At 48.4% G+C, this 19,317-nt stretch overlaps 2 protein-coding genes across 2 annotated transcripts; both read right to left on the reverse strand.

The window, feature by feature from the left end:
* Window positions 1-6,894: 6,894 nt before the first annotated feature.
* Window positions 6,895-10,428, reverse strand: LOC130736494 (uncharacterized). The gene has a single exon (XM_057588322.1). The coding sequence runs from the start codon at window positions 10,426-10,428 to the stop codon at window positions 6,895-6,897; it is 3,534 nt and encodes a 1,177-aa protein (XP_057444305.1).
* A 1,193-nt stretch (window positions 10,429-11,621) lies between these two features.
* Window positions 11,622-12,857, reverse strand: LOC130736500 (F-box/kelch-repeat protein At3g23880-like). Its single transcript, XM_057588329.1, has one exon. The coding sequence runs from the start codon at window positions 12,855-12,857 to the stop codon at window positions 11,622-11,624; it is 1,236 nt and encodes a 411-aa protein (XP_057444312.1).
* Between the last annotated feature and the right edge of the window lie 6,460 nt (window positions 12,858-19,317).

The raw sequence follows: 19,317 nt of genomic DNA on the forward strand, positions 1-19,317 counted from the left end.
TACCCGTTGACAAGGGGTAGGAGAGGAGGGATCTGGACGGGTTGAAGATGCTCCAGTAGGCAAGGTCCCGGGAGGGGCTCCTGCAAGACACTCTGATGCTGAAGTTAGTGAGGGAAGTTGTAAGAATAGTGAAGTTGGGAAGAATACGTTACCTTTAGATAGAAGGAGTGTTCCCTTTATATAGGAGAGGCAGGATTAGGGTTGGAGCCATGCAACGTCATGCATGGCTCGTACATGAGGGCATGGATCACCGTTGGATCCCCTGCAGAGGAACAGTGATCCAACGGTCTGGGGGGCCCTACGGACCTGCACCAGCCAACCTATTCCTAGGGTAGTTGGCCTAGGTCAACCCCTATGTAGTGGGCTCGGGTTCCTTGTCCTCACCCTTAGTGGTGGGGCTCGGGAGTAGGGGGTTCTCGGCTTCCCCCAAACGGCCCCTTATCTGGGACTTTTGGTGGGTCCGGCCCTGTCCTAGGTCCCCTGACCGTCCCCGGTCAGGGTTCCCGGAACAGTAGCCCCCTAGCCCTGGTCGGCTGTTCCAGCGGAGCGTGGGCTAATCGTGTCTTGGGCTGGTGGTGTCATAGAGGTGCTCGGGGTTGTTACGTAGAGGTCAAACGTGTAAACTTTTATTCATTTATTCATTAATGGTGGAGCCGTTTGGCCATTACATTTAGTGCCCCTAGAAAGGGGGTGTTACTCGCATGGCATCGTAGCGGAGGCGGACGACCCTTAGGTCCCTGTCGAGACCCTCTCGTATGGCCAGAAGGGAGGTCAGCTCGGCTTCGATCTCGCCCATCGTCCCCGTCTCTTCGCCCCTGTGTTCTGCGGCGGACACCTCGAGGCCCCAAATTAGCATGTTAACCTCCAGGCGGCGTCGGTGCAATTCCCACATCTCCTCCGTCCGCTCCAAGAAGGTCAGCAAACCCGCCTTCAGTTGGGGGTCCAGATCCTCTGCCAGAAGCCTGCTGACCAGGGATCTGATCCTATCAGGGGTGGTGACCTGCGTTTGGTAGGAGTAGTATAGGTCACAATCCAGAGCCTCGGCCCTGAGTGCCTTCAGGTAAGTCTCCGTGGAGATCATTTTGTCTCTGGGGTGAGTGTGAAGCCTGCCAGGGGGTGGTTACTATTTATAAACGAAACGTTCGTGGGAGGTAACGCCCCTTAGCGTTTTCCCATGCGTTTCTCTTGGAAATGAGAGGGGCATTAAATGCTGAGGTCGGTGGTCAAGGCGTTCCCCCTTAGGTTGTATACACAGCCTCGACCGACCGGGTGGGGCTCGCCCTTAGGACGACCGGGTCTAGTACCGAGTGGGATGTTGCATGGTTTGAATCTGAGAAGTCAAAAAGGTGCGGGAGGATGGAACGGTGTGAGGTTTCGGGCCCACTGCATTTAATGCACCTGACTCTTGGGATGGTACGTGTCGTTTCCGAGTGGGTCGCGTCGCTTCGCGAGTCCCCTCCCACGTGCTTTTGGAGGCGTGTGTCGCTTCGCCGTCACTGCTCCCTTTCTGACGTGGCAGGGTTTGATTGGACGATGCCACTTGGTTTCCCCAAGCGCCATGATTAGGGAACCTAGGGCTGTCGAAACGTCACGTCTCCCTCCTCATCTTCTATAAAAGAGAGGGGAGGGGGATTCATTTGCACTTTTGCATCTCTGAATTCTCTAAGCCCTCTCCCTTTTCTTCCTCCAAGTTTCGGTGTTTCACGGTGGTGTCTTCTTTCGCGCGGTGGTCGTTTGGAAGTTTTTCTAGCTTCTTCTTGTAAGTCCTCGCTTCACTTAACTCTCCTTCTTAAGGTTTTAATTTTTTCTTTCTTCTAGCATAGAGGGTAGCTTGCTCCTGGGGGAGTTGGGAGTTTCCCCTCCCCCGGTGGCCCCCTCTTGCGGCGGGGGAGATCCTCTCTGAGGGTCTGTGCCGCCGCACGATCGCGTTTTCCTGCCTAGGGCAAAGATGGACTCCGGGTGGGTCCTTCTTTGAGCCGATTCCAACGACCTAGGTGTTGATACGGCGTTTTCCCTTGTGCAGGTGTCATTATGGGGAAGCCTACTCAGAAGAAGAAAGGCAAGACCGTAGACGAGGCTTCGGGCGGGGCCTTGACTTCTAGGCCCCGGTCGGGGGCCCCCAAGAATAAGAAGATCGACCGGGAGAAGTACCCGCATCTGGAGGGGGACTTGGCCGTGTACGACAAGTGGTGCCGCACCATTCTCGCTCTCCCGTCGGAGTACGCAAACGAGAAGGAGGATTATTTCTGGAGTCAGCGTTTTATGTCGCAGACTCAGGTCGGCCCCGGTCACATGGTGTATTCGCCGGGCAAGGAGGAGCGGCTACCTCACACCCCGCCGTTCGGGGTGTACATGCATATCTACACCATGAAGAAGGTGAGGGTGGGGATGCCACTCACGGACTTTCAATGTGACGTTCTTCGCCATATGGGGGTCGCGCCGTCGCAGCTCCATCCCGGCGCTTGGGGTTTCGTACGAGCGTACGAGGTTGCTTGCGTCTTGTTTGGCCAGAAGCCGTCGATTCCGCTCTTTTTCCATTTATTCGAGGTGGCCCACACTCAAGGATATGGCGGGCACGGTATCGTGACCCTGAGGTCAGGTAAAGACCTCCAGATCTTTCACCCGTTCGCAGAGTCTTACCGGGACTTTAAGGATCAATTCTTCCGGGTGGCGCCTACTACTCCGCCCCCTCACTGGTGGTTCGAGAGGGCCCCGAACGGCGGCAGTCGCGCCCGGTTCCCGCTGACTTGGAACGCCAAGCACTACGATGTAAAGATCAGTGCTTTTGGTTACGAGGTCGGGGCCTTGTCGGAAGTGGACTTGGCCTTCAAAAACCTCTTGGTGGCTGCCATACGGAAGGAAGTAAGGGGTAACCCACCCAAAGAATTCTGCATTCGGCCGTTGCGTTGTTACGATCTTTGTACTTATAGCGTTCGTAAGAACGCTTGCTTGTTGCGCGAGAGAGGTAGGGTGTTTTTGTTACTATGTCCAAAGTGTTGTGTGCTCTTTCGTCTTACTAATTTTCTTCTTGTAATCCGTTTGCAGGTGCTAAGATGGAGATCAATGCTGCCTTGGTCGCTGCTCTACAGGTTCCAGTTGATGAGGTCGAGACCGACAGTGAGGGGGAGCAGGAGGTGCCCCGAGACGAGGGTGATGGGCTTGGCAACCAGGAGCAGCCTTTAGCCGGGGCTAACCCCGTTGGGGCCGGTCATAGTGGCCCGGTCGGTGGCGAAGGAAACGCAGACCCCGGGTCGGGCTCAGGGAATCCCGAACGTCAGCAGGAGGGTTCCCTTGAGGGGAATAGGGCCGGCTTAGAGCGCCCGGCCAAGAGGACACGCCGCTCCTCAGGCGAGGGGGTCCGTTCTCCTGAACGAGCGACTCCGATTGCTCAGGTGGGTCCTTCGGAGCCAATTTCTGTGTGGGGTCGAGATGCGGTGGACACGGACGAGCACAACAACCAAATCGATGATTTGGTGTATAATGAGCTCGACCAGTCGTTCCTGAACACAAAGGAACCCTACAATCTCTTGAACTTTACTTTGAAAGCAGTGCTTCAGACTGCCTCCATCATTCGTCATGTTCAGCAGGGGCCGGTGCTCGACGTGGAAGAAGTCAAGGAGCAGTTGGACGCCGCCGAGGATAAGTTCGCTAAGGCGGACAAAGAGTTGGCTGACTCCAAGAAATCGGTTCAAGAGTTGACCTCCGCTAAAGCGAAGTTACAAGGGGAGGTTCACGAGGTGACGGCCGCGGCCAAGAAGTTTGCGGAGAAGTTGGAGCTGAGTGAGAAGGATAACGATTGGTTGCGCTCCCGGGCAGAGAAAGCCGAGCAGGCCCTGAAAGACGAGAAGGCTGCTCGAGAGAGTGAAGTTAAGGAGATGGAGGCCTTGAGAGCAAGCAATGCCGAGCTCAAGAAGAAGGTTGCCGATCTGGGGGCTGAGAGGAAGAAGCTGAGGTCGAATCTGAAGGAGATTCATAAGGCTTCTTTTGACAATGCTTTGGCTCAGCTTGAGGTGGTCCATCCGGGACTGGATGTGGGCCCTCTTCACTATCGTAAGGTTGTGTTGGGGGGAAAGATCGGGACTCTGGACGACCAGAAGCAGTTTACTCCGACCTTCCCAGCCGAGCCAGCTCCTTGAAGTCCCTGTCTTTTTATTGTAATTTGATGTGTTTAATGACCGTCCTGCGTTTGTATAAACTTGTGGTTTTTCTCGTCTTAATTTTCGTTATGTGTTTGTAAAGACGTGTTGTTCCTATTCTTCATCGTATTTGTAAGAACTTGTCTGTTTGCTATTTTGAATTTCAAGTAGTGTTATTACTTCTCTACTCGGTTCCCCGAACAGGGTACTTTAATGGTTACGCTCCCGGTGGGTCTTTGTGCCCTATGGGTCTTTTATTACTTTGTGCCCGGCGGGTCTTGGTGCCCTATGGGTCTTTTATTATTTGGTGCCCGATGGGTCTTTTATTATTTTGTGCCCGATGGGTCTTTTATTATTTGGTGCCCGGCGGGTCTTGGTGCCCTATGGGTCTTTGATAATTTCGTGCCCGGTGGGTCTTAGATAGTTTGTCGATGCGGTTGTATATATTGCTAGTTCGAATAATTCAAATTCAACATAAAAACTGCTTCATTTCTGCGCCTGGAGCTCGTGGCTCTAGACGTCTACAGCTTGGACGAGATGGGTGTGTACCCTTGATTACAAAAGATTAAAGTAAAAGAAAACACTTGGACAGATAGCGGGTGCTTGGTCGGTCGCGGCTTAACTATAGTATCTTCTCAGGTTGGTTGCGTTCCAGGTGCGAGGGATCTCTTTTCCTGCGAGGGTTTCCAGCTTGTATGCTCTCGTGCCAGTTGCTTCGACCACCCTATAAGGGCCTTCCCAGTTGGCTGCTAGCTTTCCCCGCTCGGTTGATCGTGCCCCGACGCTGGCCTTCCGGAGGACCAAGTCCCCTGTGGTAAAGGAGCGGAGAACTGCTTTCTTGTTGTAGCGGATGGCTGCCTGCTGCTTTGCGATTAGCTCTCTGCAGTTGGCTACCGCTCTCCTTTCAGCTAGGAGGTCGAGGTCTTCCCCTATGAGTTGATCGTTCTGGTTGGGGTCGAAACCCGCTGTCCGAGCGCTCGGTTCTCCTATTTCAGCCGGAATCACAGCTTCTGTGCCAAAGGTAAGGCGGTAAGGGCTCTCCCCCGTAGTCGAGTGCGGAGTGGTGTGGTATGCCCACAGGACGTGATCGAGCTGCTCGGCCCAGTCGCCCTTGGCACTCCCCAATCTCTTCCGGAGGCCTCGGAGAATGACCCTGTTGGCCGACTCTGCCTGCCCGTTCGTCTGGGGGTGTTCGACAGAAGTGAATCGCTGCTTGATGTGTAGCCCGTCCAAGAGGTCCCTAAACCCTTTAGAGGTAAACTGGGTTCCATTGTCTGTGACCAGGACCCCGGGGACTCCGAACCTACTTATAACGTTCTTGTAAAAGAAGCGTTGCACTCGAGCTGTGGTGATTGTTGCTAGTGGCTCGGCTTCGATCCACTTGGTGTAGTAATCCACTACTACTACCAAGTACTTGAGTTGGCCGGGTGCAGTGTCGAACGGGCCCAATAAATCCATGCCCCACTGGTGGAAGGGCCAAGGACTGACCAGAGAGGAAAGACGGGCAGGGGGAGCGTTGTGCAGATCGTCGTGCCTCTGGCAGGGGTCACATTGCTTAACATGCTCCGCGGCGTCTTTCTCTAGGGTGGGCCAGTAATAGCCGGCTCTGAGTACCTTTCGGGCAAGGGAACGCCCACCCGGATGGTGGCCGCAGCTGCCTTCGTGGATTTCTGCTAGGACGTAGGCTGCTCTGTCCTTAGCCAAGCACTTCAGAAGGGGGGTGGAGAATCCCCGCTTGAAGAGATCATCATTAACGATGGTGTACCAGGAGGCGCGTCGTACCAACTTCTTGGCTTCGGCTTTCTCCTCGGGCAGCCATCCTGATCTGAGATACTTGATGATCGGGGTCCTCCAATCGTCTTCAGTACCGATCGGCATCATAACTTTTCCTACTGGACGATCGGGGTCGGCTACGTAGGGGAGGGCTAGGGTCCCCTGGATAACCGTTCCATTCAGGCCAGGCTTTCCCGTGCTGGCCAGTTTGCCCAGGGTATCTGCGCGGTCATTCTGGGCTCTGGGGACGTGGCGGAATTCCACTTTGTTGAAGGTTGAAGCCAGTCGTTTCAAATGGGCCAAGTACTGCTCCAGGATGGGATCTTTTGCTTGAGCTTCACCGTTTGCTTGTGAGACGACTAGAAGTGAATCGCAGCAGACAAGTATCTCCTTAGCTCCCAGGTCTCGGGCTGTGACAAGTCCCGCAATGCAGGCCTCATACTCGGTCTGGTTGTTTGTAGTTGGGAAGTTAAAGCGGAGGGATTGTTCGACCACCATCCCGGTGCTACTTTGCAATACGATCCCAGCCCCGCCACCTTCCTTGTTGCTCGAGCCATCTACGTTGACCACCTAGGTGGTCTCGGCGGGGGGCTCTTCCTCATCTGTGAGCTCGACCAAGAAATCCGCTAGGACTTGTGCTTTAATGGCTCTCCTGGGCTCGTAGCGGATGTCATGCTCGGAGAGCTCGATGGACCAGCTTACCATCCGACCGGCTAGATCAGGCTTATGAAGGACCTGTCGGACCGGCTGATCGGTTCGCACCACAATGCGATGAGCTTGAAAGTACCTCCTTAGGCGTCGCGTCGTGGTTAGTAGGGTCAGTGCCACCTTTTCCAGCATCTTATATCTGAGCTCCGCACCCTTCAATGAACGGCTAACAAAATAGACTGGTAGCTGCCTTCCTTCCTCTTCTCTGATTAGGACAGAGCTAACTGCTTTCTCCCGCACGGCCAGGTATAGGTATAGTGTCTCCCCTGGTTTTGGGCTAGTCAGAAAAGGGGGGGGAGGACAGGGTCTCCTTCAGCTGAGTGAAAGCAGCGTCGGCCTCCGCCGACCACTCAAAAGTCGCTCCCTTCTTCAGGAGGGTGTAAAGAGGCAGGGCCCGGAGAGCAGCTTTTGGCAAAAAGCGGCCGATCGCGGCCATGCGCCCGGCCAGCTGTTGGCCTTCCTTGACTGTGCGCGGGCTCTTCATATTCATGATTTCCTGACATTTGTCAGGGTTCAACTCAATGCCGCGGTTGGTGAGCATGTACCCCAGAAACTTCCCGCTTCGAACGCCAAAAGTACACTTGTCGGGGTTGAGGCGCATGTTGTGCTTCTTTAACTGCTCGAAAACGATTGCGAGGTCTGCCGCGTGGTCCCCTCCCTTTGGGGTCTTGACTATAATATCATCAATGTAGACTTCGACCGATTTCCCCATTAGGTCCCCGAAGATTCGGGTCATCATCCGTTGGTAGGTCGCCACTGCGTTCTTGAGGCCGAAGGGCAGCATCGTGTAACAGTAGGTGCCCCGGTCGGTGATGAAGGCAGTTTTCTCTTCATCGTCCCTATGCATGGGAATCTGGTTGTAGCCTGAATAGGCATCCATAAGAGAGAGGTATTCGTATCCAGAGGAATTGTCGACCAGCGCATCAATGCTCGGTAGGGGAAACGGGTCCTTGGGGCAAGCCTTGTTGAGGTCCGTGTAGTCGACGCACATGCGCCACTTCCCATTTGCCTTCTTGACTAAGACCACATTGGAGAGCCAGGTCGTGTACTTGACCTCCCGAATGATTCCGGCCTGAAGCAACTCTGTGGTCTGTTGCTGGATAACCTGCTGCTTCTCAGAGCTCATCTGCCTCTTCTTCTGAGCAACTGGTTTGAACTTCCGGTCGACGGAAAGTCTGTGGCTATAGAAGGCGGGGTCAATGCCGGGCATGTCGGCTGACGACCAGGCAAACAGCTTCCCATTGGAAAGTAGCAAATTTTCCATTCGTTTGCAGAGGTCTCGGGGAAGGCCCCGAGCTATGTTGGTAGTGTTCTCTGGAAGGGGACCGACCTGGATGGGGTGGTACTCCCCGTCGGGTTTGAGGCGTTGGTCGTCTCTAGACTGGTCCACGCGGGGGTCAAGGTCGGTCATGAAACTGGTGTGTTGAACGTGAAAGTTGTTCTGTTGGTCGTGCACTTTGGACTTCTTCTTCTTCCTTTCCTCCCTGGCCAGCCTGCAGCTGGAGTTGTAGCAGCTCCTCGCCATTTCTAGATTGCCGCGTACTGGTACCGCCCTTCCTGCCCAGGGGTACTTCAGCATCAGGTGGTGGGTGGATATGATTGCCCTGAAAGTGTTGAGGCTTGGCCTGCCAAGAATGGCGTTGTACGCCGTCGGACACTCCACCACCAGAAAGCGGGCTTTTATAGTCCTGCAAATTCTGTAATCTCCCAAGGAAAGGCAAGTATCAAAATATCCTAAGGGTAGGACTCTGTCCCCTGTGAACCCGACCAAATCATGGTCGTAGGGGAGCAGATCCTTCACAGATAGTCCTAAGCTCTTGTAAGCATCATAAAACATAATGTCAGCAGAACTACCTGTATCGATGAGTGTCCTTCGGATCTTACCGTTGCCGATCAGGGCTTCAATGACGATAGGGTCGTCTTCTTCGCCGGTGTCCTCGCCGTAATCGTCCTTCGTGAAGGTTATGGCCACCTTCTGCCTTGGGGGGTGGAGGGACCCTGGCCGGGGCCGTCCAGCCGCGGACATGATGACGCGGGTACTCCTCTTCCGGCTGTTGTTGGTGGGCCCGCCTACGGCCCATCCTCCTGCTATTGAACCGACGTCGACTAAATGGCTTCCATGTTGTCTTCTGACTTCATCCCGGCCGTGGCGGTCGGGGCTTCTTCTCCGTTCTCGGCTTCGTCCGCGACGCTCGGGACTCCAGCGACGCGGTGGAGTTCTGTCTCGTCGTTCTGCCGATCGGCGCTTGGGAGGAGTCCGGTCTCGGTGCCTCGGGGGGGTCGGTGTCCGCCTCGGGGGTGGCGAGCGCGGGCGCGGGAGGGCCCCCGTTGACACAGCTACATACTTGGACAGTTTCCCTGCTCTGATCAGTTCCTCCACCTTGTCCTTGAGGTTCAGGCACTCGTCAGTGTTGTGGCCCGGGCTGTCGTGGAACTCACAGAATCTCTTAGAATCTAGCTTGTCCCCCCTTGTCAGGAGTGGGGGTGGGCGGTCTCGGAGGTCGGTGGAGGCTTTCTCCCTCCGGATACGTGAGAGGGAGGAGTTCAGTGGGGTATAACTATCATATTTCTTCCGTTTCGGCTTCCGTTCGTCCTGACCCTTCCGTCGGGACTCCCGGGTCGAAGGTTGGTCCTTATGTTCCTTCATCTTCTGCGGTCCTTTGATCGCTAGCGTCTGACTCGCGGCTCTTAGGGTCGCGGCATCTTCCATATTTATGAATTTCTCTGCTCGAGCTAGAAATTCCTCTAGAGTGTTGGCTGGCTTGCCGTCCAGCGAGGTCAGGAACGGTCCCGGTGCAAGGGCTGCAGTAGCCAGGACCAATCTGGTGTCGGGGAGGAGACCGGTGATATCGCCGGCCTCTTTGTTGAACCGATTGAGAAATGCTTTCAGAGATTCTTTCTCTTTTTGCTTAACCAAAGCTAGAGTCTGCGCGGTCTTCGGTATGCTGCGCACCGAGGAGTACTGGGCTAAAAAGCAGGTCACGACCCCGTTCCAGTCGTGCAAGGAGTTGCTCGGTAAATTCTGGAACCAGTTCATGGGTCCTTTTCCCAGGCTCATGGGGAAGCATCGGCAGTATAAAGGGTCGCTGGCCCCAGCATACTGCATCGCGCCCACGAAGAAGTTCACGTGTTCTTGTGGGTCGGAGTCTCCCTCGTAGAGTTTCACTTTGGGCCGTGCCCACCCCTGAGGGAAAGGGAACGCCATGATCTCCGGGGATAGAGGACCTCCGATCGGCGCTGGGTAGGTGACAAGCGCGTTGTTGGACCTGGGGCGGTTGTACGTCCTATCCCGAGTCGGAGTTGGGCTCCGGCGCCTGGATGGGCTCCGGCGGGGAGAGTAGCGTCTCCGTGGTGTATGGCTGGCCACCCGCTCGGCCGCGGGCGCCCGGTGGCGTGCTTCCCGGTAGTAAGGGGGTGGGATCGGGCCCCCGTTCGTCTCCTCTTCCTGGGAAAACGCGGGCGGGGGGCGCGATTGAGTTTCCTGCTCTTCAAGTTGTCGCAGGCGAGCTCGGAGCATGTGAATCTCCTCTTGAGCGTCCCGAATCCTCATACTATGGGCCTGCTCTCGCCCCGCCCCATTGTCCTCTTCCATTGCCCGGATGCGAGCTTCCAAGCGGCAGAGTGCCTCATGGGCCGCATGTGGGGTAATGGCCGCAGGTTCCGGCGAGCGAGGGGGCTGTGGTTGAGGAGTCGGGGGAGGAGGGTGTAGTGGAGGAGGGGGGGTTCTGCGATCGGTAGTTTCGTTGACAGTCTCCACATGGCCTTCAGGGGTTGGAACAGGACGGCGTGAAGTCTGACGTGTCTCTACCATAGCTTGCTAGTTGGTGACTTGAGGCGACGGCACGCGGTGCTGGGAAGAGTTTTACCAGATCCCCACAGACGGTGCCAATTGATCTGGGAGAGACCAAGCTACCCGTTGACAAGGGGTAGGAGAGGAGGGATCTGGACGGGTTGAAGATGCTCCAGTAGGCAAGGTCCCGGGAGGGGCTCCTGCAAGACACTCTGATGCTGAAGTTAGTGAGGGAAGTTGTAAGAATAGTGAAGTTGGGAAGAATACGTTACCTTTAGATAGAAGGAGTGTTCCCTTTATATAGGAGAGGCAGGATTAGGGTTGGAGCCATGCAACGTCATGCATGGCTCGTACATGAGGGCATGGATCACCGTTGGATCCCCTGCAGAGGAACAGTGATCCAACGGTCTGGGGGGCCCTACGGACCTGCACCAGCCAACCTATTCCTAGGGTAGTTGGCCTAGGTCAACCCCTATGTAGTGGGCCCCGGGTTCCTTGTCCTCACCCTTAGTGGTGGGGCTCGGGAGTAGGGGGTTCTCGGCTTCCCCCAAACGGCCCCTTATCTGGGACTTTTGGTGGGTCCGGCCCTGTCCTAGGTCCCCTGACCGTCCCCGGTCAGGGTTCCCGGAACAGATTTCCTAACTCGTACTTTAAAATATAAGTTCAAAGGCCTGCCTCGACTCCAACTTACTGAAATCACAATTAAGCAAACACTACTGAAGCGAGAAGATTTAACATTGTATAAATAACATTCTCATCCAAATGTTCAGCTCTCTTCTTGCAATATCATCTTTTGAAGGCAAGCCAAAACATCAAGCGTAACTGCGTCAGAACTCTTGCACCCTTCATGGCCTGCTCGAAAAGATGAGCTTAATTAAAATGTCACCATATTATAAATTCTACAGGATCTTAGTTCGAGTGTTGTTATTTCACCCCAGACCTTAGTTGTTTTTCCTATCAATAAGTAAATTCAGCCCCGCACCAAACCTCATCTTTCCTTGCAATTTCATGTTTCGCACTTATGGAGAAACAAATAAAATCACTTAAGAAGGAGAAAGTACAAGACAACTTCTCATTTTTCTGTTATGCATGATAAATAGCAATATAATTGTGAAAAGGATTGAGGAATTACATACGCTAATTCTTATGGACAGTTACCTATTGGTCATCTTCACTTGCTTCATCCAGGGCACTCGTCAACTGACCATCTTCCCTTACTTCCTCGAAGTCTTCCCTTGCTTCCTCGAAGCCTTCACTTGCTTCCTCAAAGTCATAGGAAGTGATAGTAAACTCTCTCTATACATACAGTGATGTACATCAATATATTTCTGTATATCAGGTTCGGGCCGGAGTATACACATATCAAGGAACCATCCATTAAAATTAAGTATCATTAATCTTCCATAGCCACTTCCAAAAATTCTACCATCTTTGGTGAGACATATTGGAGAAAACAAGTTGTTGGGAATGTTACAAGTAGAAAAAACAAATAACTTAGTCCAAGATGACGAAACTTTATATTCTTTCATCACCCAAATCTCAACCATTGAATCGCCGCCACCCGGGTAACATAGGCTGAGACATTCTCCCATGACCTTCAAATGATACCGATACTTTTTATGTTCTAACTTCCTGGATAAAGTTGGTGACAAGGGAATCTCAGACAAAGTCCTTTGTACCAAATCAAAGGCAATAACTACTTGAAGTTTAGTCTCATGAGAGGTAACCAACCAATGCAGGGCCTCATTCAACAAACACCCAACTTTGAATTCACGTTCACCATTATCCCAATATTGAACATAAGTACCCTCCGGGTAAAACGAGGAATTTGTGTTCAAGGAAAAATATGAAATGCGAGTAGGATAATCAGCTACATCCTCTGGATCTTCTTCAAAACAGTCATAAGGAATCAATACCATGCATACAACCAAGTAATCATCAGTTGAGGTGTCATACCCAAAACCATGTAGATAATCAAACGTATCGTTCGAAACGTCTGCCGTGTTAAATTTCTTATGAACACCTGTTGATGGATTCCATAGAAAAACATCACCCTGTTCATAAACTACAATTACAAACCCTCTACAATAACCCAAGAACCAAACAGTGTTGCCAGAAAATAGAGATAGCTTACAGGGTTGTGGAAGTGGATATTTGAGTTTTACTACCGAAGACTCATAATTGAGAAGTGGCGCATCTACATCTATGGACCCAATTTCAGAATCATTAGCTATTGTAAGACATCGGTAGGTGGGTGAAGCAGCTAGGTCATAGTGAGATTTACCGAACTGGGGATCGGAAATGAGAGAGTGCCATGATTTGTAGACGGTTTTGAAACGGAGCAGAGATCGAACTGGTAATCTCAGCAGAATTTGTGGAATCAACTCTTCAAGGAGATGGGAGAAGAGAAAGGGGCTCTTTGTGTTCCTTCTTGGATGCTGCTTGTTCATTTTCTGTAACACCCCGATTTCGGTGGCGTCACTTTAGTAACCAAAAATAAACTTAATGCGGAAAACGTGAATATATTTTTTTTTGTCGATATAATATGAACAAGACTGAAATAAATAAAACTCAAATGCGAAAGACAACAGAACTAATATACAATATAAATTATAGCCCCCGCTGTAAGTAGCAACCTCGTCACGAGTAACCTCCAGTGACGGAAAGAAGAAAAGTGTAACGCCCGTAGGCAATATGTACAGACCAAAGTAAAGGTGAAGTGTCCGCAACACAAACCTCAAAAACGAGAATAAGTTAGCCCAATCGGCCTGAAAACAAGACCTCCTAAGTCCAACCAACTCTCTGTGATTCCCGTAAAGAAACCACACAAAAAGCTATAGGTGGGAAACTACCATGTCCCCAAAGAAACAAATAATGGTCAGAGCTAAGACTCTACTCCTACACTAATCCTATCTCGAGGAGCTCACACCAGCACTAAAACCTACATGCTAGCATGATCGTCGTCTGAATCTGAATCCAGAACGACCAAGTCTATAAACACTATCCGTCCTCCCCACGCAACCGCAATGCGCTCCGGTGCTGAACTCACGGGCTTTGGGCCCGAACCATGATCATCAATGATAGCAACGGTGGGTGAACTGGACTCTGAAGAATGCACTCCCACAGGCTCCTCCTCTGAGGGGTCCTCATCATCCGAAGACGACGGTGGCGGTGGCGCTCCTACTCCTGGCCCGCAATGCACTCCGGGCGGCAAGTTGAAACTGACAGTGCTCCTCCTCGGTACTCCTTCCATCAAGTGTCCTACTCTGTCTACCCGATCCTCCATGATCCTCCCCGAGTACGTCGCACGATGGTTAGCGGGGTCAACCACCCACGCGCCGGGGTCATCCTGATCTATCATCTCATATCTAGTCCCCCCCGAAGGGTGGACCATCGTGAACCAATCCGCTAAAGACATCTGACAATGGGCGTAGTCCGCCAAAGCACACACAGAAGACGCGAGGGTCAACTCCAAAGAATTATGTAAGTAATATCACCAATAGATACAGATAAGAGATTAGCCACTTAGGCTTATAGCTAGAGATAGCATCCTAGGGTTGCATATTCCACAATGAATATAAACGACAGTAATAACAAATAGCATGCATCAAATAGGATTAACAATTATCAATCACACTCAGCAACTAAGTCAGTATGCATGTTGCATGAAATGCAGATAACGGTTAACCCAGTTAACCAAATGCATTCCGAAAAGGATGGACATCAACGGATCAGCCCTAGCACCAGCCACGGTGGGACCATTTTGGCCCGCGTGCCTCTTATACCAACAACAACGGTAGTCAGATCAGCATAAAACCCGAAGGCCTGCCATTTCGGTCTGCTACTAAGAGTCGCCTAATAGCGCTCTTACGCGGAAATCCGGGTCTTATGACCATTTTGGAATCTACCGAGGTCCGAAGTCCGTCTCGTGTTAATACCTCATTAATGGTGCATGAATGCGAAATGATTAGCCAAACAACGTCTCCGACCTCACTCGACACGTCGCCACGTTCTAGCTAAATTAATGTCTCTAAAAGCTTACCCTAAGGTAAAGTCGATTCTGCGACAAAAGACACTTCTTTACAACAACATAATAACTCATGATGATCTCCAAATCATCCGACTCATCTCCATCCGATGGTCAAAACTGCTCAACGAGCAAGAGTATCAACATACTCGGAAACTACCTGTTTCCCGGCTTATCTCTCGGATAGCCCAACAACACAACTGCTCCCAGAGCACAAGAGTATCAACATACTCAAAACTTCTTAACATTCTCACACCTGGATCCGACGACACTTCTCGCTTTCCCACAACTAAGATTTGCATCCTAAGCTTCCTTTCGAGTTTGTTATCATTATTTGAAGATTTAGAGGTTGTTTAATGTCTTATGAATTTTCCTTACAAAATAATTTCCATTTAGTCTTATCGCAAAACTTATGAGTTTTCAACATCCCATAATCCCAATTAACTCCCCGAGAATGTCTCGATCTACTACAACCATAACAAGGCCCGAATCTTCGTTCGTCCTATCAAACTTTCCCCAAAAACTCAAAATAAAATCGGCATGACCTGCCCGCTATTCTCACTACTCAGAATCTCAGATATCAGTGAAAAGACATAATTAAATCAGCACAGTCAACAAACATGTCATATATCAACACATCCTAGAATAATCACGTAGCACTTAGCATATAAAGCATGCATCACACATCCTAGATTACCCACATAGCACGTAGCATGTAAGTCAATCTCAAAAACAGTCAGTAGATGAATCATCTACATTGTCAGCCGAAGCCTCAGAAAACATTTTTCCAGTCAAACACAAACAAGTGCATAAACAGTAAATCAATGTCGAAAGCATCGACACCTAGGCATTAACTAAGGATTCAGTGAGTAGCCCTCACCTGTAGATTCTCCAGGATTCTCTTCGAAAGTTCCTTCACAATGCGCTCCTTGATCTTCAGGAAATTCTTCAAAAGAACCTTTAGAGTAAAACCACAGAATTCCATCAAAAACTATCAGAAACTCAGTAATCAATACTCACTAAGGTTACACGAAGTAGTATATACTCCGAGGTACGATAATCTAGCGCGAAAGGACAAGTTTTTGAAACAAGAATTTTCTTCCTCCCCCCCTAGGGTGCTCGGCCACTATTGGTAATTAGGTGGGTCGATTTTTCTTCGATCAAACTTGGTTCCTAGGTTATTATTAGTCGTAACTAAGGGTATTCTAAACTCGGAAAAATTATCGGATCAAAAGCTGTCGCAGGGGTATTTTGGTCAATATTTTTAGCTCAGAATTTCAAAACTGAAATTTCAAAAAGCAAATTGGATGGGGACGTCACCAACGACGTTTATGACAACTAATCCTACTAGCTCTAAGCTAAGGCGATAGTTTTCAGCCCAAAGGACGAAGCTTTGCCCCAAAATGGGTATTTTAAGCAGAATTGAAACTCGACGGTAGTTTTTCGAGAATCGGCGCAGTATTATTAGATAAACATGCTCTTGGGCACGTAGGGAAGATGTTTAGATAGAAAAATGAAGTTATCAGGATAGTTTTGCAAAAACCTCAAAACTAGGAGCACAGAAAGACATAGAGAAAAGCTACGGAAAAGACGATCAGAGGTAAGGATTAGCGACTATACCTCGATACCTTCAAGCAGCAACTGTTGAATCAACAATCAAGCAAGAAATGAAGAAAATCTTCTCTTCTCCCTCCTCTAGCAAACTCGCGGCCTTGGTGAAGAAAATGGGTGAGTTTTGTGATTTTTTCTCATTTCTTGGATATATATAGAGGTTGGGAAAAACGCGGGAAAATGAAAGTTTCGCGATTCCGATTTTTCCGGCTTCATTCTCCGTGAATTCTAAGATAGGTTTTGGCGACATAATTCCAAAACTCAAAAGAGGTTTCCTTGTATTTTAGGTGACTAATGCAAAGTCGGTGTAAAACTATTTTACCCGATAAGTTACTTTTTGCATCGAATGTCAGAATAGAAAACTTCCTTCTGAAGAAAGATTGAAATCATCAAGAGAAATGGGTGTACGCGCGTAGAATCTTCATTTGAAGCTCCGAATAGAAAAAGTCTTCATCGTCGGTTGATTTTAGGGTTTTGAACTATCAGGGTTTTAGTTTCGGCAAACTTCCGAGGATTGGAATCGGACGTTCGTAGATTCTAGAGTTTCGCCTTGAAACGCTTGTCAAGGAAAGGAATAAGAGAAATCCCTATATTCCTTTTGAAGATTTTCGGAATTAATTCCTACAGTGTTCCAAGGGTGGAATTAATCTTTTCCTAAGGCTCTCGTCATAGGCGTAAACGAATAATACTAATCGTGTTATAACATTTTATCGACTTCGATACAATCCTTAGACTTTTCCTGAACTTTCTCCTTCATAAATTTATTTCATTTGGTAAACTCTTGTTCAGGTTTCCCTTCACGATACATCAACCCTAATCGCGAATAAGAATTTTATTCACTTGGCATAAGTTTAAAACTTGGGTCTTACATTTTCCAGTGGAGAAGATAGAGTTGAAAAGCTTCTCAATCGATAATGGTTTAGGGTTTTGGGATCAGTACTGAAAAACGTGAGGAACCGCTGCACATTAATATATTACACACCTATCTGTTATGTTTCTTTTTTGAACGACTATCTGTTACAGTATGTTTCTAAAACAGAGTACTTTGATTTCAAAAAAAAAAAAACATAGTACTTTGAGAGATTAGGGATTAAATGTTCAATGTGAATTATGATTGGTAAGATTTAGAGGTGGTATGTGAGCGCTACAATATTAAATAAGAGTATATATGAAAAAAAAATGTGATAAATTGTTTAAAATATGTCAAAAACTAAAACAACAACTATTCTAAAACGAAGGGAGTAATACTCTCATGAAAATTACCAAAATTAATTATATTTTTAATATGTGTTTCTTATCTCTTCGGCAAGTTAATTGATAGTGCAGGTAGTAAAAAAGTTATCCACCTTAGATAAAAGATGCCCATGTGTGACGGGAATAGAAAAAATGGATAGATAGCGATAATTCAAGTAATTCAACATATTACATATTAGACAACATGTTGCAAGTTGATGATATATGGGTCCTTAGCAATATTGCAGCCACCAGTTGGGCAGTGTGGATGCGGCGCAATCGGAAACAATTCAATAATGACTTGCTCTTTGTTCCACAAACGCTCCAACTCGCACTCGAAGTCTCCCAAGTGTTCTGCAACACCTCAAATTCAATCTTGGAATCAACCAACAATAGGATGGATCGAAGCAAACTTTGATGCTGCATTTTCAGAGGGGAATTGCACAGACTATGGGCGTGACACTTCTGGAAATATCCCATTCATTGCATGTCATATTCGGTGCCTCAACTAAGTCCTATTATTGTGGAGGATTGCCTTGCACTTACAATGGTTTGGCACTCCTCCACCCCTTCATCTTCTTACCTACATTCCACGGTAAAGGAATGCAGGCTACTCACGGTTGGTTTTGGTGAGAAGGGTTGGTTTTGGCTCTCACAAATTAGTTCATGTAAAGAGAAACTGCAATATGGGAAGTTGGGAACTATATAATGTCTAAGTATATTTTTTTATTTTCCTTATAATGTCTGGGTAGAGGAGGACCCTTTCGTTTAGGCACTATTTTGTTAGCTGACCTCTCATCTTCCTCAGTTTCAATTCAATGATAATTCCATGTTTAACAACAATTTATTTATACAAAAAACAATGATTTTTTTAGAGGAGCAAATAAATGATTTGAATATCAGGCGAAGACTAAGCTGGTCCATTTTTTTTCGCCCATTCGCCCTATTCATTGTATTATTACAAATAAAAGAGAACATCCAAAGCCCCCACGAGGCCATTATTGTGTATATATTCAAATTCATATTTCTCTTATATTAACCAGTCCAAATAAGGCAAGTTTTTGACCAAAATTAAAAATAAAAGAAAAGAAAAGCAAGCAAGTTTGCACATAACGAAAGTTCGCTATGGCAATGAAAGTGTGTCTGCAGATATCATGAAACAGCATATGACAGATACCTCATGAACATCAGCATGATTAAGGGGTTAAACTGACCACATGTGAAATGATTAAGATTGACATTATCACCATAACTTCAACTTAAAATGAGTAACAGCACAATACCTTGCAAAAGAGGTACCTAAATACAGTACAAATAAGTAGAGATTGAACCTGAAAACCAAGTAAATGATAACAGTAACAAACAACAACTACAATAACAAAATTAAGAGGAGAAAAGATAAAGATGTTAAATAGCATGTCCAAACTCCAGCTAGGGTATCCTAACTCATACTAATTAAGTTCAAAAGCCAGCCTTGACTCCAACTTACTGAAATCACGATAAAGCAAACACTACTAAAGCGAGATGATTTAACATTGTGCAAATATAATTCTCTTCCAAGTGCTAAGCTCTCCTCTTGCACTATCATCATTTGAAGGCAAGCCAAGACATCAAGCATAACTGTAGATCACTCTTGCACCCTTCATGGCCTGCTAGAAAAGATGAGCTTATTTTAAATGTCAATATATTATAAATTCTTTAGGATCTTAGTCAGAGAACTGTTATTTCAACCCAAGCTTTAGTAGTTTTCCTTATATAATTTACCACGAAAACTGTCTTCGATTATTCTAAGAAAAGGCGACATCAAATGTTTTTCCTATCAACTTGTAAATTCAGGCCACCACCAAGACTCCTCTTTTCTTGCAATTTCATATGTCACTTATTTTTTTTGTACAAAGAAATATAATTACATAAAACGGAGTAAGTACACAATAGATTAAGGAATCATGTTCTTGTATCATGTGTTCTACATATGACTTCTCATTTTTCACTGTGCATGATAAATAGTAATAAAATGGTGAAAAGGATTGAAGAATAGC

The sequence above is a fragment of the Lotus japonicus genome, chromosome 1 (genome assembly GCF_012489685.1).
Source record: "Lotus japonicus ecotype B-129 chromosome 1, LjGifu_v1.2".
NCBI classification, from domain to species: Eukaryota; Viridiplantae; Streptophyta; class Magnoliopsida; order Fabales; family Fabaceae; genus Lotus; species Lotus japonicus.

Coding starts and splice junctions, on each gene's coding strand:
- LOC130736500 (XM_057588329.1), bottom strand. CDS start 12,857: ATGAACAAGCAGCATCCAAGAAGGAACACAAAGAGCCCCTTTCTCTTC.
- LOC130736494 (XM_057588322.1), bottom strand. CDS start 10,428: ATGGTAGAGACACGTCAGACTTCACGCCGTCCTGTTCCAACCCCTGAA.